Here is a 22,997-nt window from a genome sequence, read left to right as displayed (position 1 = left end):
GTGGGGGTCGCGCACGTGACAATGGTGAAGGGTGGTGAAGGTGAAGGGTGGTGGCGGCACGGGTGGAGGATACATGTGGAGATGGTGGCGGTGGTGGTGGAGGCGGCTGCGGTGGTGGAGATGGTGGCGGCGGCAGTGGTGATGATGGTGGTGGTGACACGGGTGGAGGATGCATGTGGTAGTGGAGATAGTGGTGGTGGTGGTGGTGAAGGTGGTTGTGGTAGCGGTGGGTGGTGATGAAGCTACATGTTATTGAAACTAAAAACCATAATCACAAAACCATTTTTCGTGGTTTTGAAAAACAAGCTAAAACAGTTTTCAGTTTTTGGTTTTTTTTTTGTCAAAGATGTATGTAATTAAAACTCAAGAGTTTGCCAAACGACACTTACAACATGCGAGAAGACTTTCTAAGAGTGATATCCACAATGCACAAATACATAAGAAAATTAAGAACAAACATTCACACTCGACTAAAACAATCAGCTAAAACATGGTGTAAAAACCTAGAGCCCAGCAAAAGCCCCTAAAATCACAAAACCATATTTTGTGGTTTTGAAAAACAGGCTAAAACAATTTACTAGTTTTTTTGTTTTGATTGCAATAATCTACAACCGTAAGCAATTGACCATAATATGTGCTTCATTTAGACAGAGCAGAAGTTTCGAGATGGGTTGACCCACTAGTAAATATGGGTCAAGAAAGCAAGCTCACTCCGTTTTTTTTTGTCTTGACCAAGGTATCCCTACAGCCGACAGCCGCTAGACTAATCCCTCGCTCCATGGTCAGGGCATTAAGCGGGTGGCCCACTTAGTTTAATGGTAAGTTGACGTGCAAACACACCGGAAAAATGAAATATTAAAAAAATGTAGGGCTAAAAAGTGATTTGGCTGGATAACCCGTTTGGCATTTGGAGAAAAATTAGAGGCTTAAAGTAAGATTTGGCAACATATCTTGAGTAGCGTTCAAAGACGACGAGAAAAGCGGGAGTCTAGAATAAAAGGCAGTGTCGAGTGACGAGAGGCAGAGAAAGAAGAACAAACAAACAAACAACACAGAATGTTAAAATGAAAATGGAGTCATCACACTGAGAGAGAGAGTGAGTGAGTGAGAATTCAATAGAGAGAAAAATGGGGTTCGGAGATCAGAAGCTAGAAAAACAAATCGGCAAACAGGTGGGGTGCATGACCGGTTTCCTCCACATCTTCGACCGCCACGCCGGAAAACGCATCTCCTCCGCCAAACGACTCCCTCCTCCACCGCCTCCGGAAACACACGGCGCCTCTCCGCCGGAATCATCCAAACCGGAAACACAGAACGAACCTCCGAAGACGCAGACGCCATGTCCCCTTCCGGTTCTCGAATTCAAGGAAGCCACGACGACGAGAAAATTCTCCAAAGAAGCTCCGAGACTATCCTTAGATAGCAGAGCCATCGTGGATGCCAGAGGAAGCTTCCACCCGAGAGAGGTGGAGAAGCAGCGACGATCCACCAGCGTCGTTGCTAAGCTCATGGGGCTGGAGGATTCGGATTCCGATTCCGACCCGGAGCTTCGAAGATCCGCTTCTGAATCCAGGATTCCCAAAGAAGATCTGGTTCTGCCGAAACCACAGTATCGTTTCTTCGACACCACAAATTTCCAGTTAAAGCAATTGCAGAACCACCATGTTGATAAACGAGCATCAGATCCAAACGCGAGGGGAATGATGAGACAGAAGAAGAGTTTCTTCGATTCCGCTGATTTTTTCCCTGGAACGAAACAGAGTGTTTCTGTTGTTCATGGAGAGATTGAAAGGAGGTTGAAGATGCGAGGGATCGATGAGCCTTCCAAGGATCTCGATGCTCTTAAGCAAATCCTGGAAGCGTTGCAGCTCAAAGGCCTCCTCCATTCCAAAAACTCAACGCTTCCGTTGAACCACCGGAACTTCGTCTACGACGGAACGTTCTCGTATAACGATTCTCCGATTGTTGTCATGAAACCTGGAAGATCTTCTGGTTCTTTGAATCAAACCAGATTCACCGGGAACGATTCTCCACCGGCATCTGCATTCCGGTCGAGGCAAGAACCGGGTCGAAATGTGAAGAGCAGAAACCCAAACTCGCCAACTCACAGCCCGAACCGGATGAGGAAGGGGACAATTACAAACGCGGAGAAGCAGAGAAAAGTGAACGACGGTGGTGATCGGAAAAGGACTAGTCCGGTTCATTCTCCCCGGGTGAACTCCAGACTCAATGGACCGGACCGGCAAGCAACCTCCCGGTCGCCGAGGATGAGACAAACAAACCGTTACCAGAAGGAGGAGAAGGCCGTGCCCGTGGTTGTGGCCACCGCGGAGGACGCATCATCCACCGTTTCCGATAGCAGTTTCAGCACATCTTCATACACTGATACAGAGGTACGTATAATTAGATTTAATATTTTTTAATTTACAATCAGATTAGGATTAATTGTTTAATTTTGAAATTAGTTATATATTTTTGGGAGTGGTGGTGATTGTTGTTTACGGTGGTGCAGAGGTTGAAGGTGGAGGATCCGTACAGGGAAGGGAAGAATCTACTCCGGAGGTGTGATAAGTTACTGAACAGCATAGCAGAGCTACAACCGAGTCCGGTATCGGTGCTTGATTCATCAGTTTACAGGGATGATTCGTCGTGTTCACCTTCACCGGTGACGAAGCGGTGCATTGATTACAGAGGTGAGTGAGCAGTTATGCATTTCAGTGGTCACAATCATCATTTGGTAGCATTAGGATTTTTTAGGTAGTGTGACTTTTTAGTGGGGGATGAGTTAATATTGTGCGTGACATCATTGATGGGTAAAGTTTAGGCTAGGCATGTTTAGGCCTTTTTAACCACCTCTCCTGTTCTTTCCTTTCCTTCACAACACCAACAAACAAGTCATATCAACAAGGTGTAATGTGTAATATAGCTCGTAGATAATTGAGCTTCTTAATCATCAGTCAAGGGTTTGATCTGTCTGGACGGTATATATAAAAAATGATTTATTGAGAAAATTCGACCATTTAAAAAGGGTAATGTTTCATCCACACCTCTCTTTTGAGGTGGAGAGGTGAAATGATGAAAGAGATAGGAAGAAAAAAAAAGTAAGAGAGAGAAAATATGAGATGTGATAGATGATAACATGAGAAAGATAGAAATAAAAAAATGTGGAAATAAAATGTTTAAAAAATGAGATGTATATATATCATTACTCATTTAAAAAATCTCATAGATTCAAGATTAGTTTCATTACTACCGACAATATGGATACATATACAAACACTAGTAGCAACTATTATTTAATGGTGAGTCTAGTATAGGATAGGGAGGAGAAGCAGGATTTGTCTTTCTATCTATGCACCTAGCTTAGTGGCGTGCTATCCCTTCTTATCCGACGTGGACCAATCATTTGACACTATTGACTACGTAACACTAGTCGATCACGTGGGAGTAATGGCGATCGTCGCTTTGCTGCTTTTTGAGTGATTTTGATAGTGGCGTCCGTGAGAAGATTTGGATTACCTCAAAAAGAAGGAACAAAAAAAAAAGTGCAGATCTCACATCTCCAAATACGAACAGTGTCGTTATCTCTGTTTTCTATTTTGATTTTTGATTACGAATTATGCATATTAATCTTCTTTCTTGTTAATTTTAATCTCATGAAATTGCAGATCAAACCGAGTTTGAAGATGATGTGTGGAGCGCAGATCTGTATTGCAGTGAAGCCAATTTCGAAGATCGCGATTTCAATTATGTTTCTGAGATACTCCGTGCTTCTAATCGCTTACCGGAAAACAGCAACGTGTTTTTGTTTCTGGAGAAGCAGCAGAGCCTCAGGGGAAACGAGAACAACACTTCCAAAGCCTCCACTCTCCAGAGGCGGTTAATCTTCGACACGGTTCACGAGATTCTCAATCGGAACCGCCGTCTGCCGCCATGGAGGGTGGATAACGCGCCGTTGCTACGTCGGATCTGGCCGGAGTTTGTGAGGATCCGGGAGAGGGAAGTCTCATCGGAGGACATGTTCGAAGTGATATGCGGGTTGTTGAGGAAGGACATGGCGGAGGAGAGCACCACCGTGAATGAATGGGGAGAATCTCCGGTGGAGATCGGGGATATGGTGCTGGACATCGAACGGTTCATATTCAAAGATCTCATCGGCGAAACCATTCGAGATCTGGCTTCGTTTAAAGGAAAACGTAACAGAGTCTCAGCACTTCGCAGGAAGTTGGTGTTTTGAAAAAGAAAAAGAAAATGAAAAGCTAATTAATAATTAATTAATATAATATATATTTTAAAATAACATGTCAAAGAAAAAGTGAGGGTCGCTTTGTTTGAATTTTTCGCGCGCTTGCTTTTCCCTTTGCGGATGATCAACTCCATGGTTTTTTTTAATGGTGGAATGAGGGGTTTAAGACCTGAAATCCAGGCAATTGTAATGAAGATCACTTTATAGTTTATAGTAGTTTAGGAATATAGTTTGGTGATTATGCTTTTTGGAGAGTGGTTAGAAAAATATGGAAATGTCAAAAGTTGCAATAATTGGTAAGATCTGAGATGTGATGCACAAGCACCTGTTTGCTTAATAATTTTTGTTACCAACTGGTATGATTTATGCTGTCCTACAAGAAATTAGAGAGTATTTGTAAAAAATTTTAATATTACTTTGTGAGGATTTTTTCTTTTACTCTAATTTTGCGGCAAACTGGAGGTCCTACAAGAAAATAATGGATGGAGGTGCATATAAGTCAATTGGCACGATTAGAATTAGGGTGCAGTACTTTTGGACTTAAGTGCACATTTTAAGAAAAAAAAATTAGTGATTGAATTCTTGTACGCCTTGAAAAACAATGAACAATATACTATTTAGAGATATTTTCTCTGAAAGGTATATTGACTTATATGTTAAGAGATGCTAATCATTTAAAGGGTCTTCACAATGATTGTTTGGTTTGATCATTTATCAGAACATGTTTTAGCTTATAAATTGAAAAAAATCTTTACTAGAAGTGTCGGAGACAATTTTGACTAATTTATATGTAGGTGCTATTTTTAAGATTTTATGAATCAATGTTGTGAACTAAAATTTGTTGAGAGCACGCGTTATTTCTATTCAGTTATTCGTAAACGGTCAACATTTAGTTTACTTGGATCTTAAGACATTTGGGAGTACTCTTCACCGACACCTTCTGATACATTTCTTGGAATCTCCATAGTTAGTATAACTTCTATATATTTAGATACTTGGAAATGAGTCTTTGTCGGGCACCTAACCATCGTAACTTAGTAAAACTAGGGCCCTTTATTAGAAATTCATCTCAAAGCTATGCATAATCCCAAACTCGACATCTAAAGTCATACGACCACATAGTATGCCACGACGAGAACAACAACTCGACCTAGGACTAGACATGGCTGGGAGGGGCCATAAGGCCTACCTTACGACATGAGACTCATATAATTGACAAAAACCCCTCACTCAAAATCGCAACTGCTTAAGAAGTTACCACCAGACGTCTTGATTACAAACACTAATTCGTATAAGATCAGTACATGGTTCCCTCTCAGCGATCAACTATTTCACCATGACCGATCACTTGGTATCCCCACAATCAACTGTGTTCATCGTATCTGGTTGTGAATACACGGCTAATTACCATTTCGTAAACTCGTCTCAATCGATGGCGTAGCTTGGTGAGCCTTCATTTACCATGTCTCATCCAAAATCAACGGCTCTCTGGACAAGGTACGAGCACAATGCTCAAAGATCTAGCTACAATATGGAAACATATCCTCGCAGTCCGATTAAACGATGTATTAGAAGCTCCAATGGTCCTCCTCGTTGCTGTAACTCGTACTGATCATTATACCCAACCTTGAAACCTTCAAAAATCAACCTTATGCAAGGCGGGTTCCACATTGCGCATGGTACACACTTCTTCATCCCTTACCTCATACTTCTCCCTGACATTTTAACTAGGGTGTTGAAGTGTCATTACAGGTCCCTTACCGATGTGTCGTCGTCAAAGAATCACCCTTCCTGACTCACTCAACACTATTCCCAATGATTGAGTCATGCTTGTCTGATCAAGTTCCATCAATATTTTATCACACTTAAATTCTAGGCTAAATTAATCGTATATGCTTTCATTGATTTTTAATTAAATTCTTATAATTTAAAAAAATGTAATCAAATTCTTATATGTGTTTGGATTGCCTTTTTGTTATGATTGATTGTGCTTAGAATTGATTTTAGTAAAAAATAAGTCCATTGAAAAAGGTTAACATATTGATGTTTTTTTGTCCATATTAAAAACATTAATATATTGATGTTATGATTACCATACAAATTTCAGAATATTTAAGATAAGTTAGTGACGGTTTTTTAACTGCCACTAATGTTAGCCGCTGTTAAAAACCGTCATTAACTTACATATCCGATAGACGTATATATGCTGAAATCTGTATGTAAACTTATCATCACCCGCTGAAAATGCACCACTATTATTTTCGCAAGCGCACCATTACTTTGATTAACGCTCTTCATTTTGATGGTTACAATACGTATTGCTGGCAGCATAATTGGAAAAAAATGTTGTTGCATTGATGGACATGATGGTTTAGTAGGAGACACGCCATTTAAGTTGGTTTTGTCTAGTAGTTCAGGAACGGTGTTGAAAATATGCTTGTTCTGAAACGATTGGGAATTGCCATAACAAGCGTGGATAAGAAGAAATTGAGAGCCATGGGTCCTTCCTCTCAGGCTCAGCCATATTTAACAGACCCTACTACACTCTCCCTGTTTTCGTTACATGTTCATATACTTTGTGTCCAATCAATATTCAATGGTAATTATCAGGCTCAGTAATCGCATGCATCCACTGCACTCGCACATGGTCAGATACAAATCAGCCTATTTTGCAGAAGGTAGCTATAAGGGTACTTTCACAGCCGCGGGCCCCTAAATTTTATTTTTTCCGATTTTTTTTAGGTATCACACTCAATAGTAATAAGATTAATTTTCGTCCCCGAGGGTTAGCTCAAGTAGTAAGAGTTAGATAATATAAGAGTTGGAGAATGGAAGGTCCAAGGTTTGAATCCTAAAAGAGAACTTTGAAGATATTTTCTAACTTACTAACAACTAACCACTAACATTTGCATATCAAAAAGATTAATTTTCGTAGATTCTGAGATCACATTAATGAGCACGTCTCTCTCAATAAAGGGTCAATAAATCATTAGTCTCAAGTCTCAACTAAATGCTTAAGAAGTTCAACTATCTACTAATATTATTTTGGACCTTGTTAATAATTATTTATATGACTAATGAATATAAATTCATTCCTTAATTTTTTAACACTTAAGAGTACATATTATTAAAGAACTTTTAGTTTGAATCGGAAATTTCGAGTAATAATATATACACACCTCATTTTTTAAACACTTCATTTCCACTTCTTTTTATTTCTATCTCTCTCATCTTATCATCTATCACATCTCATATTTTCTCTCCCTTACTTTTTCTTTTCTTCTTATCTCTCTCACCATTCCACCTCTCCACCTCAAAAGAGAGGTGTGGATGAAACATTATCCGGAAATTTCATTCACATGTATATGAAAGATTAGTTACTATTAATTTGATTATTCTTTTTTAATTACTTATAAGTAAGTAGCTCACATAACTACAATTGGGTTTTTCCTTAAAGTTTAAATGAGGTTCATATTTTAATAGGAGGAGAATTGGTTGGATTTGTTTCTTTGTCTTCTTAAGCGTGTTGTTCTCATGAAAAATCTATTTCAATAAAATATTTTTTCTCTTGTAAAAAAAATAGCTCACATAAAATTAATTTAACTAATAGCGCTTGCCTGTATCCCAAGCGGGGGTATTAAAGTGATGGAACACATGTTCACAAACAATAACAATTGACTTTGACAGTCAAAGGGGATGACGGGTGGTCGTGGTTACACCCATAAAATACAACTAACACTAACAAATTTGTAAAATGTATGAGTCCACAATCAAAAAATAATATAAAATAAATCTAATATGGTAAATATATTTAAAAAAATTAATTTTCAATATTTTTTAAATTAGTATGACCAGGCAAGTATTTTAGTGATGATTTTCAAATTATTTAATATTGATTTTAGTTCATTTTTTGATTAATCGATTAAAAACTAGTAATTGCTTATTTGTTTTAATTTAATGGAGAAGCTGATGACTTTGTCACAATATATATAAAAATAATGTGGTTGTATGAAAAAACATAATATTAAGTAGTTTAATGATGGGTTGGAGAAGGTGAGAGTTAGTGTGGAGAAATGAGTGATTTGAATGGGAAAGATAACTAGCTGAATGGTTGTTGTCGGTTATTACTCCAAGTATGCCAAATTTAGATGTTAGTGATTAATGGTGTTGGAAAGTTTATAGTTCAATTGGTTTTTCAATTTGATTAACTTCTGCGTCTTTGCAGCAGAATTCTGGTAATATGGAGTGCTATTCTAAAGTGCTTCGGAACCATGTTGTATTGCCAAAGTTCCTGCTTTTGCTTTTGGTTGGCAAGATTATTTTGGAAGCTTGCAGATCAAATATAACTTGTTGAGTAGTAATTTTTATTTTCGATTATTTAATTTCATTGTTTGACATGATAATTACCCAATGTGTTAGTACACTTTTTAAGGGAAAATTGAAGATGAAAAAACATTAAATGGAGCAAGTACTAACTGACTCATAGCTGCATAATTGGTTCCTTAATTAGTCACCAGAGATTACATCAACTACATGATGGCAACTCCTCATCCAATTTCTCTAGTTGGATCTCCTTTATGTTTTAGAAATCAGATTAAGGTTTTTGACAAAGACAACAACACTACCAAGAAAATTAACTTTTTTTAGTCAAAACCAATAAAACATTTAGTAACTAAAAAAGCAACAAAATATTTCACTCATTTCCATTTTCCCCACCATCTAAATGTAGAACGTGAACAAGCAATTGATGGCATGCAACTCCAATAATTAAGAGTGCCATCCTTTTCTTCACTTTTCTTTCTTCAATTATAGTAAGATAGGTATTTGAAACTTTAACGTTTCCTTCTGTATTCTATCATCATTTGCTGCGGCCAAACAGTATTATTATGAAGAGAAGGTTCATTCTTGGTGGGGCTCTGAATGGATGGTACTTAAGCAGCCTTTTTCTTCTTCCAGGGGTTGAGACTTACCCCTTTTTTCCTGTTATTCTCTAAGTAGTGGGCCTATTGGCCCATATATTCCATTGGCATAGACTATTTTGCCATTGGGTAGGCCCATCCATGTCCAACAATTAGGGTTCAGTGTCTACTGTTCCTTTCTCATGCCTTACATTAAACCTGGCCTCATTCAATAGGTTTCCGGCCAATTAGAGAACAGAGATATCTCTTTTTAGAAAAGGGAAAAAAGAATTATTGAGCAAAGAATCTCACTCAGCTTGACCACTCATTCTTGTTTGGTTGGTTGTAAATAGCTATTGACAAGTATTGACTACACATACCTTGTCTCTTTCTTTGGGGTTCTTTGCCATATTGTTTTAATGTTGATGAATGTATCCCCACATTTGATAGTCGTGAGATTAATTCTCCACCCTACTATCAGCGCGTTCAGAAGTAAGGGGCTGACCAATAACCTTATTTCATTTACAGGAGTTGGAATTCAAATCTCCAACCACTTGTTGGTCGTATGGTATAAGAACTTGTCAATGTGCTCATTGTCGAGCGAAGTTTGATTCATTATATGACTGCATATACACTTTTATTTTTTCAAAAAATGTCGTATACTTTTAATGAACACACTTACACTTTTATTTTGAAAATCTCATAAATGACCAAAATTTGTAGGAAATTGATTCAGTGGAGTCAGAAATTCTTAAATCTTCATATGATACATGCCTAAGTCAAGCTAATACAACTTAGCAACATTAGAGCATCTCCAATGGGGTTGCTTAAATCCAGTTGGCAACTTAAGCAACGTTGCTTATTTTGGAGCACCACTGGAGCAACATGACGTGGCAGTTGGGTTGCTTAAATTTAAGCAACAGTTGCTTATTTTCTCTCTCCTTATTTTTTGACCAAAAAATCATATTTTATATTTCATTCATGTACTTGTATAGTGTCATTACCTTGAAATAATATAAATATAAGAGGTATAATGGGACCCAACTAAAAGTAAACTAAGCAACCGTGGTTGGAGGGAATTCTGCTTGAGTTGCTTAAATCCTATGTGTCAGTCTGGACCCACCGAAATAGTTTTTAAGCAACCCAACTAGCAACTATGCATTGGAGATGCTCTTAGTGCATACTGCATAATACAATATTGGCTTGCTTTTGCTCGCCCATTTGAAACATTTAAAACTGAAAAAAAAAAATTAAAAAACCATTCATGATGACCAAAATAAAAGAAAAAGCTAAGGGTCTCTTGCGGAGAAAATGTTGGGCCAACTCACGAAATATTCACAAACCTAGCTAAATGGAAAGGAAATAAGGGCTTATAGGTTTTTGATCAAACCAAAGTCTAAATTGGGCTTAAGCGTAAGTGTCTCTATAGCAATGTAGGAATAAGGACTTGTGGGCTTTGATCAAATCAATTTTGCAGTTTCCTCCAACACATATGGTTTTGTAATAAGCAGTACACTATAATTTTTCAACCGAATAAAAGTTTTTGACAAACGAAAACCAAAAAAAGTACAATATTATTTAAGAAATATACTCTATTTTTTTAGCATGAAATTTATAAATGTCATTTAAGAGCTATTTAAGATAAATGAGCAAAACATTTATAACCTTTTCTCTCTTTTTTTTTTAAATAATCATACCTCATACTTGACCATTAGGGTGAAGTTAAATAACTCTTATATTTAGTACTCAAATGATAGCTCAAGTGGTAAGAAATATGATACATATGGGTTAGGTAGGATAGGTCCAGAGATCAATTCCTCACGGGTGGAGTTTATATTTTCGATGTAAAAAGAAACATAAGTGTTTTACACAACCCCTTAGTATATCAGAGTACATCACCATTTCAAGTGTTCCTATTTGATTATGAGTTATGACGGTCATGAATCCATTGTGGTTCAAATACATATTTTCTAATGTATCTTTTGCTATTGTTGAGTGCATGGATTACTCCAATCTCCATGATTGCTAAATTTCATTTTAACCAACAACAAATGGCAGGCAACTCCACTTTGACTTCCAACTTCCAAACTCCATCCACATGTTTAATTTTCCATATTGGACGGCAAAGCAGATTATAAATGCTATTTACATCACTCTGATGCAATGCATTAGTGTTCACTATTAGCAAGGTGGGGTTCATGCTGTTACTAGTCAACTATATTTTACATCCTATTTATATTCTCCAAATAATCAAAGTTCCTCTGCTTTAATCAAAGTTCCTCTGCTTTAGCTTGAAGGATGAAGTGTGTGTTTTGATATCAATCAAATATAATGTGAATAGACTTTTATCTCAATTTATAAGAAAAGTTTCGAGCGTTCCAACATCTATTTGTATTGATTTCAACTGATATACAAACATAGCCGAAAACTACTAGGAAAGTGTCCTTTTCTTTCTTACTTATTAGTGTTCTATTATTATTGGGAAAGGGCTGAAAACATTGGAAAGACTAGTTTCCTATCATAAAAAATTATAAATAAACCTTAAGCCGGTTGGCCACTTGTGCTTTTACACATTTAAAAACCAAAAAGAAAGAACTTTGAAACTAGTAAAATGATGGAAATCCACCTGCAAATGATTGGTTCTGAGTGTGTTGGAGCACTTCATTGAGAGAAACTATGGCTGATGAGCCTGAACTTTGGCAGCACACAATATGTGGGAGACACACTTGTTCCACCCTTGCTGACCTCAAAGCCTACAACAAATCTCTAGTCAAACCAATTCTCCCCAAACTGCACATATGAAACAACATCTAAGTTTTCTCCTTCATGATTTTCTGCAGAGATATGCAGATAACCAGGTAATATCCCCAAAAAAGAAACTAAGTATATTAATGTAACTATTAGTGATTACTGATTAGTATAGAATAATGTTTCTTAAGATGACTCCTACCATCCATACTCTCTGCATTAATCGTGGCAGCTCGGTCCATGCTGTTTATATGCCTTACCTGCATGAAAATGCAAAGTTAGTTTCATACTTTCATTCAACTTTCTGCTATAAGTTACAAATTTTACTTATGCAGTTATGTCGTTTCTTAAATCGTAGTGACAAAAGCATATCTCTGAGAATGTGCAGTGATCTGGAGAATTTCTTTTCTTCATTTCACAGTATGCTAGTTATTTAAAAGATAATATGGGCATGCAAATAAATGTGACAAATCTTGCAATAAAGTAATTACATAGTTTGTAGCAAGGTTGCTTCAGTGCTGGATCATCAGCTAATGCTGGAGGGTCCTGCCCAAATATCATCTCACAACTCATGTCATCAAAATCTGCAAATCAAAAGATAAATAAAACATCAGATTGGATTTGTCCATTAATTATTGGAATTTATTTGATGATCATAGGGATTTCCCTTGCTTACTATTGTCCATTTATACATGGTCATGATGATATACAATTTGAATGCTCTTGGTAAACAGAAAACATTTTATGGTGGGTTCATGACAGATATCATTCACACTTCACAGAATAACACTATCTATTAACTTTAATTATGGTTATTTTTTAGGTGTAATTTCTTTATCAAAAGTATGCAGTATATTTCATCTATCTGTGTTCTGGTTCCTCAAGCCTCATCCGAGGTTGGATGGGTCTATTAATAGTTTTGCACCCTTAGTGGTATGTGCATGGGGTCCTCCATAGAAATGCTGATGCTGATGCTGGCATCCACAATCTAGTTGAGACGTGTAGAGGCCATGATACTCTTTCAAGTAAGAAGAGTGCTCTTTTTTTTCCATTTATATTTCATTGTCGGTTAACTAAAAATAGATAATCTTAGATTTAGTTTTTTATCAGCACCATGGATCTTTTCCATGGAGGTTTAGTTTTGGATTAAAACATGACATTTTGCCAATGTCATAAACATGGATGGAAGTCTTCTGCTCCATTTGTGTGCCAATGCCAATAGATTTACGGCATATCAATTAAAAAAGGCATAAATATGACATTATAACATTATATTGTGATTTTTAAATGACATGACACAATTCTATGGGTGAGACCGAGAACGAGACACAAAATGAGGGCAAAAGGTTTTGGATCCTAGAAACATACACTTAAAAGGACTTCTATTTTAGTTCATGTCATAAGAATTAAATGTAATAATGGGTTTCAATAACAATATCAAACATATTAATACAAGTTCTGCAACAGTTGAAATAAATTGGTGTATGAACAAATAGAACTATGCTTGATCTCAAGCAAGTGTAGTTTCTGAGATACTTACTTGGGACCATGTTGAATGACATACCAAGAGAGTCCTTGATAAACGATTGAGATGGCATTTTGCAGATATTAGTACACATTCCTACACAGTTTGTCGCCTCTAAAAACCTGCACATATTGTTATTTACACAAAATGTCAGGTTAAATATAACTAGGTGAAATGATGAAAATTGACATAGTTAATGGTATTGACAATAAACTTGATGGGGATCATGATAATCATGATGGGAATAGATTATAGGAGGTTGGAGAATTGTAATGATAGTAGTGGATTGTGCGTTGCAATTATAATCTGTGTTAGGTGGGTGAATTGAGCACCATTTTCTGTTAAAGATGTGTATCATATGAAAGAAAACAATAATCACCATGATAATGAATGAACTAACCTGCATTTTTTGACGTAGACTACATTTTTTTCTCTTCTTCCGTTGACCTCCGATTCTCTAACCTTCTCAATGTGAAATTAATGAGATCATAATGAGATTTTTTTTTGTTGGTTACAAATGGAAATAAAAAGAAGCAACAACTAAGCAACTATATCCTGACACACAGGAGGGGAACTATTGTGGATGGGGGAAGCGTCCAAACTTTCCAATCCCATCCTTCATGAAGGGCAAGTTTTGCCATTGCATCGGCTACCATGTTCTGCTCCCGAGGGATATGAAGCATTGAGACCTTCTAAAGTTAAAAAAAAATTAACCTTCTAAATTCATTTTTTAAATCATAGGACGGAAAGTAAAAGGATGTCACCAGACATCTTCAACTAGGTTTTTCTATTTGGAGTTAAATAAATTAAAGTGCAATCTTTATGTTCTTTTTTAAAAAGTTTAAATGCGTTTTTATGATGACTTATCAAACAAGGTTGTAAAAATTGAACCGGACATAATGGTCCGACCAGTTGACCTACATAGCGGTCAAGTGACACGTTCATCTTCAATTGTAATTCAGTGCATGTTTAAAAATCTTTCTAAATTAATACTAAGGTCAAGTTTTTTTCTCCGATAAATAAAATTAATTTTGAGAAAAAATTGAGCTAATATCAAAAAAAGATTGAGCTGATAGCCAGAAACATGTTAGTAGCAAATCATGAACAATACAAATTGTATAAGTACAATACAATCTCAATTATTAATTTAATATAATATAAAATTATTCAGAGTCTATTACGTAAATGTAAGACATTGTTCACCTCGGATGGTCCGACCAACCAAGCAAAGAACAAAGTGGTGAAGACGGCATAATATTCCCTTGCAAATTTAGATGGTGGTAGCAGTGTCTTTATCTGCCATATGTGCCACACATAACAACATATTCATTACCGTAAATTACAATGCTCAGGCATTATTAAATAATAAAAGCAAATAGTAGAAGCAGAACAAGAAATTAAAACCTTTCTAACACAAAATAACATAAACCAATTCTTACAGAGAAAGAAAATAATAACCTCCATTAATTTCATTTCTATTCACCATGATCTCCAATAACATGGAAAATTGCATATTGAGTTGTTTAACCCTTAATATAGTGGAATTGGAAAAGGTAAAATTACTTATATGACTTGAAATGGAAGAAGGAAAGCACAAGAGCAGAATCAAAGAATGTCTGTAAAATAATAAACTAATTTGTTTTATGAAATGCAAATGAATGGAAGAGGGAAATAAGCATTTGGATGCAAGCTAAAGCGCACTTACTGAAACTTACTCAATTCATTTTCTAATAGAAAAGTTTCAATAAGCTCAAATCCAGAGGTGCTTATATGAATGAATGACAAAACAAATTTTGGGAAGCATGTCAAAACAGAGACATGAGAGAAAGCACAAAACAAACTCTAGAGAGTAATGGACTTACCAAATCTAGTATTGGCTTTGGAAAAGCTTTGTCAAGAGCTTGAATGACAACCTCTTGCTGCTGAACAGGACTAAATTTATGTTTAGCCACATTAGCTGCTTCAACCAGACCCTCATACCCACTCTTATGGTTAATCACTCCTGCAAAAGACTCAAATTTTATATATAGAACTTCTCATTGAAATGAAATAACAACAATGGACAAAAGGGTATTATGATATGATTGTGAACCTGTGGCTTCTTGAACACTTTTTGATAGATGGTTTATTGCTAAGCGATCAAACCAGTTATCCTTGTAGATATTAGTTTTCATAGGAGAATCTGTTAAAAACGAGAAACTTTATCTCTACTTCGAAAATATGAGATATGCAATTAGGAAAGTATGTAATTAGCATTATATTATCGAATTAGGAGTATATGGTAACTTACCAGATTCTCCTATAGTTTTTCTTGCTGCTCCTGCAATGTCACTTAAAGGATTTCTGAGCACTGCAACCACACAAGGTCGATGTTGTGGTTTGTGTTTGATCAGCTTCCAGAGAGGTGAAGTTGGTGTTGAAATTGAAATCATGTTCTGCCTCACAACACTTGTTTCCATTTTTTAGTGTTATTGTGATTTTCATGTGAGAGTGAAATAAAGTATGGTTGTATTGTAGTTTTAAATGGTGGGGTTGAGAGAGAATCACATATGATGATGAGGACAAAGAGTGCATGAATAGCATATTCAGTATTCACACAAAGCTCTTGCTCAAGATTCTGTTCTTGGCGGTTTGTTTGGATATTATAGATGCTTTTTTGTCTTGGCTCCAGGTTCCGAACTACTAATCTTACAAATAACATGCATTATATAAAATTTAAAATGATTTTATAAGATATTATATTTGAGACTGTATTATATGACCATCATACGTGTAGATCAGCTGACGTAAGGTTATTCTAACTTAAGCAGAAGTTCTTAGTTTAAGCTTTTATGAACATAGTTGCGCTAAATACTTGGTACAGAGAGTTTTACCGTTAATTCAAGTAAAATATTAAAAAGCATATTTGAATGTACATTTCACTAACAAGATGTTACAAGTCTACTGTTTTATTATAGATATTTGAATCCTGAATATTGTTATGTGCTCCATCATTTTATAATTACAGTGCTGCTGAGTGCTGAGGACATTTGTACTGTGTTGGATTTTTTCTCAGTCAAATTGTTCATATTAAATGTATTTTATAATTTTGTCTTTATATTGAATATTTGTTAGCTATACTTTTACATATTAATATATATATATATATATATATATATATATATATTTAAAATATCTACCAAAAAAGTATATATTTAAAATACAGAGACACAAAACATAAATTTGATACTAATGAAAATTTAAAACCTTAAATATCTTTCTTACTATTTCAAGCAGATTTATTCACTTCAGAATCGTCACAATATTATGAAACAAAATAAAGTAAATAGTTAAGCACTACTTGGTTATGATTAAGACTTGAGTGGGGCTGCATGAATACTTTTTAATCCATTCTCCAGATTAATTATGTAGGAGGTTGTATCTAGATTAATTAATTGGAGGTTATAGGTATCACTTTAAGGTTTAAGTACAACTCATGATAAAAAATATTATCACATTTGATTATGTAACCAACACAGTCTCAGAATAGAAAAGAACATGATTATCGTTGATAGATATCACTTTAAAATTAATTGACAAATTAGTAAATCGTTTACATTGTAAACACACATTTGAAGGTATATCGTATACCAAACTGTCGATTAAATTTTAAAGATGTGGAAATCCGTGGCCAAAACGTTGAATGGCTCAAAGAACTGAAAGCGTTACTTGTACTGTCACGAACAAATTTTATACCAAGAAATGTTAAAGTGCACCTAATTGTCCCTAAGAAATTAAACATGTAAGTTACTACACGAAGTGACCAAAACATGGCATGTCATGTTATCAGGAACTGAGGCAATTACAGGGGAACTTGTTAAGCATTTTGGCACAAGTAAAATTAAAATTTGATATTCATATTGCTCATTGGCAATTGCATTAACAATGATGCTAAAAAAGCACTTATATATTGCAAACGCTAAAAGTAAAGAAGCTAATACCAGTGACAGAAATTACTAATAATACAAATAACGACTAATTTGCATATTGAAGCTAAAAACAAAGCACTGTCAAGGATCCAACAGCATTACAATCCCAGAATAGGAGTATGAGAGCCAAGTCAAACTAGTTAAGCAATCACATAATTAAGAATGAGCATTTACATTCTAACACCTGAATTGTAAAGAAACAGTAAATTAGACTGGCCAAAACTACACTAGGGGCCACTGAGATAACCAGGCAACATAATAAAACCAGAAACAAGTTAAGAATCCATTCACTCTTTGGAGGTTTTGTTGATCAAGGACTTGTGAATGTGAGGGATGACACCACCACCAGCAATGGTTCCTTTGATGAGGGTGTCAAGCTCTTCATCTCCCCTGATAGCGAGCTGCAAGTGACGCGGTGTGATCCTCTTCACCTTCAGATCCTTGCTTGCATTCCCAGCCAGCTCCAGCACCTCAGCAGTCAGATATTCCAGAATGGAGGCCAAGTAAACAGCAGCAGTACCCCCAACACGGCCATGTGCATGTGCCCTTTGCTTCAGTTGCCTGTGGATTCTACCCACTGGAAACTACAACCAACCCACATGCCAAAACAAACCAAAAGAGGCAAAAGAAAAGGAAAGTGAGGAGGTAGACAAACATATGCAGCAAATTCGTTATTCACCTCATAAAGTCACTATTACTAAGTGCAAATTAAGGAGGTAAACAAACATATGCAGCAAATTCATTATTCATCTCATAAAGTCACTATTACATAGTACATGTTTGGATACACAGTGAGTCTTCACATTGAAAGGAGAATTGATTTTTGAAGAAGCTACCCCTAATTGATTGTGGTAGCAGAATTAATTCTGAAAGATATGAATGTGTGTCCAATTATGTTATAACAAAGACAAAATCAATCTTGCTTTATAGTTTGGCATCTCATGAGGGGCATGACTACTATCCTAGTTAGATCTTGTGCTGTTCATAGTTATGTAACATTATCATAGTCAACAACAACAAAATCTGACATGAAAGAGGGAAAAATGAAACAAAAAGGGTTACCCACAGGAAACGACAACCACCCACATATGGCAAAACAAACAAAAAGGGGCAAATCAGGAGGTAAACACACATAAACAGCAAAATTAGGGTTTTCAAAACCACAAAATCAAATTCATCTTCTAAAACAGTGACAATTTCTAACAGAAACAAAAAAAGATTATTGATTTCTAACTTAGCATCTCATGTGAAGTATAACTCCTATCCATGTCAGATCAGGGTCTGTTCATAGTCTTTGTAACAAAATCTGACATGAAAGAGGGGAAATTAATTAGGGTTACCTGAATCCCAGCACGGGATGAGCGAGAAACAGGCCTCTTCTTATCGCTTTCCTTGGCTTTGTCCTTGGTGGTTTTGGCAGCCAGAAGCCCCTTTCCTCCTTTTCCCGCCATTCCTTACCTTACCTGAAGCAACACAAAATCAGTGAAACCAAAATCAGAGATTATTCGAATTCCAGATCTATACACAGAAACAAAATTGAAATCGAATTGAAGAGTTTTTCACATGAAAACTGTCATTCGAAGCAATTTTCGAAGCATCGATGGAGAAAAAGTTAGGGTTTGGAGAGAGAGAGAGAGAGAGAGAGAAGAAACTCACCGATGCAGTGAAAACGAACGAATGAGAGAAATGGAATGAGTGTGTGGAGTGTGATGTGTCATATGAATGGCATTAAATTGAGAGGGAAAGTGAAAGTGAAATCAACTTGTTTTCGTTTTGAATTTACAAACAAAATGGCGCGCGTGTGTGGGAGGGAATTTGCATTTTCATTTCATTTCAAACATTTTCAATTTTTTGGAGGGGTCAAACAAACATTTTCATTCCCAATATCTGGCCTGGGCTAAAACAACAACCCCGGCCCATTCTTCATAAGGTCATGATTTTATTGTCTCACCCACCCCAATCAATCAATCATCAATCAATCATCAATCAATACATATATACATATATTAAAACAGAATCATTATAAGAAGTTGTTAGCTGATGTGTCAACTCCACAAATTTTTGGCAATATTTTATTCCCCCATCTGAATAAACTACAATATTTTATTCACTCACCCATTATTTTATTAGAGTTTATTCCCTTCATCCTTCCTATCCTCTCTCTCTCTCCCACTAACTCATTAATCTTTCTCCTCCCCCAACCTCATCAAATATTTTCCAGACTGTTTGTATCCATTTCTTTTTCAATTTGGTCTACCCCTCATTGTCCAATAAACAATGTTCATTCCCACTAGCACCCCAATCCGTCTTCTGTCTTCCTTTAGTGCCATTTTGAATTTAAATTTTGAGCATTAAATTTATTAATTCTGTTACTAATTAACCTCCCCCCTTCCACCTTTCACTCCACCAATCAAATTTCTTCTCTAGATGTTTCCCCAGTTACTCCTCTTTTCCAATACCACCGCCCCCACTATCTTTATTTTGGCCAATTACATGTGTGCATTCCCACTACTAAATTAATTGAGGCTCTCATATTTACATCATGGTAAATTCATTTCCTCCTCAGTTCCCCAATACAAATGCTAATTTTTTAAATTCTGAATTTGAAAGAACTCAGATTCCCAATTCATCTCCTCATCTACCTCTTTTCCTTCTTCTTCTATCTCCATTTTCCATGCCTGCATCCTCTCAGGTTTCTTTGGGTGAGTCCTTTTCTCCTTTCTTCCACGTTCTGAACTTAACCAACCGCATTATGCTTTCTAATTAACTTTTCCTTTTCATGTTGTCCACAGTTGAAATTTTCTTTCCCGTTACTCCGCTGCTTCACTGGCAAGGACGATTTTCAGAGGTATTTTTATTTATTCCGAGTTGGGGAGCTATTTTGGTTTCTTGAGTTCTGAAGTTTACCCCTGATGAGCTAAGATCATCTTCATGGAAAACTCATGTTCTTTGATGTTTTGTTTCAGGAACTACAGATTTGGCAAATCAATACATTTGTAGCATTACTGGACATATGGCCAATTGGAGGTGAGAAAATGACATTGAGTTTAAATTATTTCAATACCTTTTAATTTTTTGAACCTAATCTGACAATGGTAGATTTATAAGAAAAGTTTTTTTTTTGGATTTGCAAGAGAACCAAAGTTTTGATCAGTAAAGAATTTGTTCTTTATTGGTGTTTTTTAGGGTGAAGAAACAAGAGGTCCTTTCCTCAAAATAAAGAATCTTAGTTTGATGACCTATAATATACTGAGATGAATTTGGTGTGTTAGGTTTCATTTCGATTATTCATTCTGCTATGAGATTATGAAGAACAATGCGTTACTTTCAGTGATTAATTTTTGGAACTTTTGTTCTATTTCTCAGATCATGTGTTAATGGTGGCAGAAGCTTTAAATTTCAAGGTATATGCATAAATCATTTGCTACCAAGTTTTATACTATGGTAATTTTATGTTAAAGTTCTTGATGGGTTTGTTCACAACTCTTAGCAATAGTTTGAAGTGTATCTCTTTAAAAAATCTTACGACTTCGAGCTCAATGTTTGATTTATTAGCTCAATGTCGTGGCATTCCTTTTGTTTCCTAGGTAAGATTTTGGAGATGACATTCAATATTGTTTCTGCTGTCAAGGTCCAAAGATTTCAATTCAATAACATTTAATTTTATCAATGTTAAGTAAGCTAACTTCATTATTTTTCTCTAATCTCCAGTCTGCTATTCAGAAGTGTTGCATCTAATTAAAATCAATGATTCTGAACAGGATGCAGGCCCGTGAGCAGAGGAAAGGAAACAAAATCTGTACAGGTATACCTTAGTTTTGTTGGCATCAGTAGTTTATTGAACATAAGTTTATTGAGCAAGCATATCTCTAAAATAAATGGGATTGGTTAAAAATCAATGGATTAGTTGGAAGTTTCAGAAATTGGAATCTCTTACAATTTTATTTTATGAAGGATATTTGCTAACTCAGTTATATGTTGTTTAGAGTCAAATAGAGCTAGATTTTCTAGAGCCTTTATGAACTTTTCTAAGTACTCATATCATGCACACTGCTGCTGTAATTCAAACTCAAATATCTGCATTTTCCCTAGCCTTATTGCTGATTAGTTTTGGGACTTATATCTATCTTTTTTATTTGTAGGACTTACTAAGTCAACTTTCTGGTACATATAATGATGAGTTTGATGGAGAAAATTAGAATGCTTCTGCCTTCCTTCCACAGGTTTCATTTTCCTTTAATGCTTGCTCCTCTATCCTAATTTAATCTATGGGTGCCTATATTGGTTGCGTTAGAAAAGAGGATTTTCTCTTTTATCATTGATCTTCAAGTTAGTTCTTAATATAACTATATTATAATTCTAATTTTAACTACAGTGGTATTAAGTTTTAAAGTGTATCAATGCATGTTGGTTGGTTGCAGAAGACCTTAAAGTCATCCCAACCCCAAAATCCATTTGTTCTGCATTCTTATTCTCATTATCTTATTCAATTCTTTGTAATATAGCGAGTCGGTTAAACGAGTGGATTTTTTTTTCTTCATCATTTCAATTCACTCTTGGAACTCGAGGGAGAAACAACTAAGTGTACCTTTTTTTATTTATTTTCCTAAACTTTTCCTCTTTCTCTTCAATCCTCTTTTTTTCTTGGCATTTTTGGTGAACAGATGGTGAGCCAATTTAGTTGAAGTTTGCAAATATTAATGAATAAGTTTCAATTCTAATAAGAAGTGTTGTAGTGACCTTCTCCAACAACTTGAAAGCGTGTAATTATTTACATTTAGTTTATGAAAACATTTGTGAGAGGTCTTTGTGGATTTTGATGATGAGTTATTTCTATGACCAAGTCATTTCTATCTAATGTTTGAGCTTTTATTTTATAATTGTTCTTTAACATTTCATATCAGAATTCGAATGATGATAATCATGTTTAATTTATTGTTCAGGTTGTCATTGGAAAGATGAATGCTTAGTCCATAGAGCAATGTAAGAAGTTTGGGAATTGGTCGTCGAATGCCATACTTTCTGGCTTTTCGAGGAAGAGATGTTACAACATTACATCCAAATATGCAAGAACAATAGACTCATTATGTTAAGTGAAATTAGCTAATGAAGTTTATCAAGAATGTTAGCTGTCACTGAAATGGACTATGAAGATTTAGAACTATCATAGATACTAATGCGATAAATAATTCTGAGGCAGGTTATTGAGGTGACACTTTGATATGATGAATTGATGACAATTTTAAAGGACCAATGATGAAATATTCGATGTCACCATGATCTTTAGAGTTCGGAGGATTGAGTTTTCATTACTCTAGCCTCCTAATCAGGTTTCATTGTTATCATTATTGATATATTGTCAGGAAACTTGGCAATAGGAAAACTCAAACACTTTATTAGATGTGTTCATAACTTCTACAAATTTATAGTGGAACTCTTTGGATCATGAAAAGTTAACTCATATATTTAGGAGGTAATTATCTTATAGTGCAATGACATTGCTGAGTAATTGGCTTGAAATATTCTCACTGATGCAGATTTTATAGTGGGAGCCTTGATTGAAGTATGAGACTTTTGTGGGTTCCATGGTATAAAAAAGGAGGACAACTATA

At 35.6% G+C, this 22,997-nt stretch overlaps 4 protein-coding genes across 8 annotated transcripts; 2 read left to right on the top strand and 2 right to left on the bottom strand.

The window, feature by feature from the left end:
* The first annotated feature begins 947 nt into the window (after positions 1 to 947).
* On the top strand, positions 948 to 4,679 carry LOC130730586 (protein LONGIFOLIA 1-like). Its single transcript, XM_057582633.1, has 3 exons — positions 948 to 2,393; positions 2,513 to 2,693; positions 3,669 to 4,679. Exons 1-3 carry the CDS (start codon positions 1,128 to 1,130, stop codon positions 4,235 to 4,237), a joined length of 2,016 nt encoding a protein of 671 aa, XP_057438616.1. The 5' UTR covers positions 948 to 1,127; the 3' UTR covers positions 4,238 to 4,679.
* Positions 4,680 to 11,511: 6,832 nt separating this feature from the next.
* Positions 11,512 to 15,947, bottom strand: LOC130730585 (beta-carotene isomerase D27, chloroplastic). Of its 2 annotated transcripts, none has more exons than XM_057582631.1 (9): positions 15,708 to 15,947; positions 15,510 to 15,599; positions 15,280 to 15,419; positions 14,621 to 14,713; positions 13,818 to 13,879; positions 13,433 to 13,539; positions 12,384 to 12,476; positions 12,095 to 12,152; positions 11,512 to 11,897 (listed from the first exon to the last, which is right to left on the bottom strand). In XM_057582631.1, the coding sequence occupies exons 1-8, from the start codon at positions 15,874 to 15,876 to the stop codon at positions 12,112 to 12,114; spliced, it is 795 nt and encodes a 264-aa protein (XP_057438614.1). In that variant the 5' UTR covers positions 15,877 to 15,947; the 3' UTR covers positions 11,512 to 11,897; positions 12,095 to 12,111. The 2 variants fall into 2 exon arrangements, with proteins under 2 accessions (XP_057438614.1, XP_057438613.1); XM_057582630.1 differs by having other exon boundaries at positions 11,512 to 11,934; positions 15,708 to 15,946.
* Positions 15,948 to 17,416: 1,469 nt separating this feature from the next.
* On the bottom strand, positions 17,417 to 19,193 carry LOC130730582 (probable histone H2A variant 1). Its single transcript, XM_057582628.1, has 3 exons — positions 19,042 to 19,193; positions 18,726 to 18,848; positions 17,417 to 17,969 (listed from the first exon to the last, which is right to left on the bottom strand). The coding sequence occupies exons 2-3, from the start codon at positions 18,834 to 18,836 to the stop codon at positions 17,673 to 17,675; spliced, it is 408 nt and encodes a 135-aa protein (XP_057438611.1). The 5' UTR covers positions 18,837 to 18,848; positions 19,042 to 19,193; the 3' UTR covers positions 17,417 to 17,672.
* A 386-nt stretch (positions 19,194 to 19,579) lies between these two features.
* LOC130730584 (uncharacterized) lies at positions 19,580 to 22,878 on the top strand. Of its 4 annotated transcripts, XR_009016382.1 has the most exons (8): positions 19,585 to 20,087; positions 20,178 to 20,233; positions 20,352 to 20,412; positions 20,752 to 20,789; positions 20,973 to 21,061; positions 21,147 to 21,190; positions 21,528 to 21,608; positions 22,329 to 22,878. XR_009016382.1 is itself a non-coding variant. In XM_057582629.1 (6 exons), exons 1-5 carry the CDS (start codon positions 19,928 to 19,930, stop codon positions 21,582 to 21,584), a joined length of 378 nt encoding a protein of 125 aa, XP_057438612.1. In that variant the 5' UTR covers positions 19,585 to 19,927; the 3' UTR covers positions 21,585 to 21,608; positions 22,329 to 22,878. The 4 variants fall into 4 exon arrangements, 1 of the variants encoding a protein (XP_057438612.1); XR_009016380.1 differs by lacking the exon at positions 20,973 to 21,061 and having other exon boundaries at positions 19,580 to 20,087; positions 21,097 to 21,190; XR_009016381.1 differs by lacking the exon at positions 20,973 to 21,061 and having other exon boundaries at positions 19,589 to 20,087.
* Positions 22,879 to 22,997: the final 119 nt, after the last annotated feature.

The sequence above is a fragment of the Lotus japonicus genome, chromosome 1, assembly GCF_012489685.1.
Source record: "Lotus japonicus ecotype B-129 chromosome 1, LjGifu_v1.2".
Lineage (NCBI taxonomy): Eukaryota > Viridiplantae > Streptophyta > Magnoliopsida > Fabales > Fabaceae > Lotus > Lotus japonicus.
Note: the sequence above shows the minus strand (reverse complement) of the source record. Positions and strands in the feature narration are given on the sequence as shown.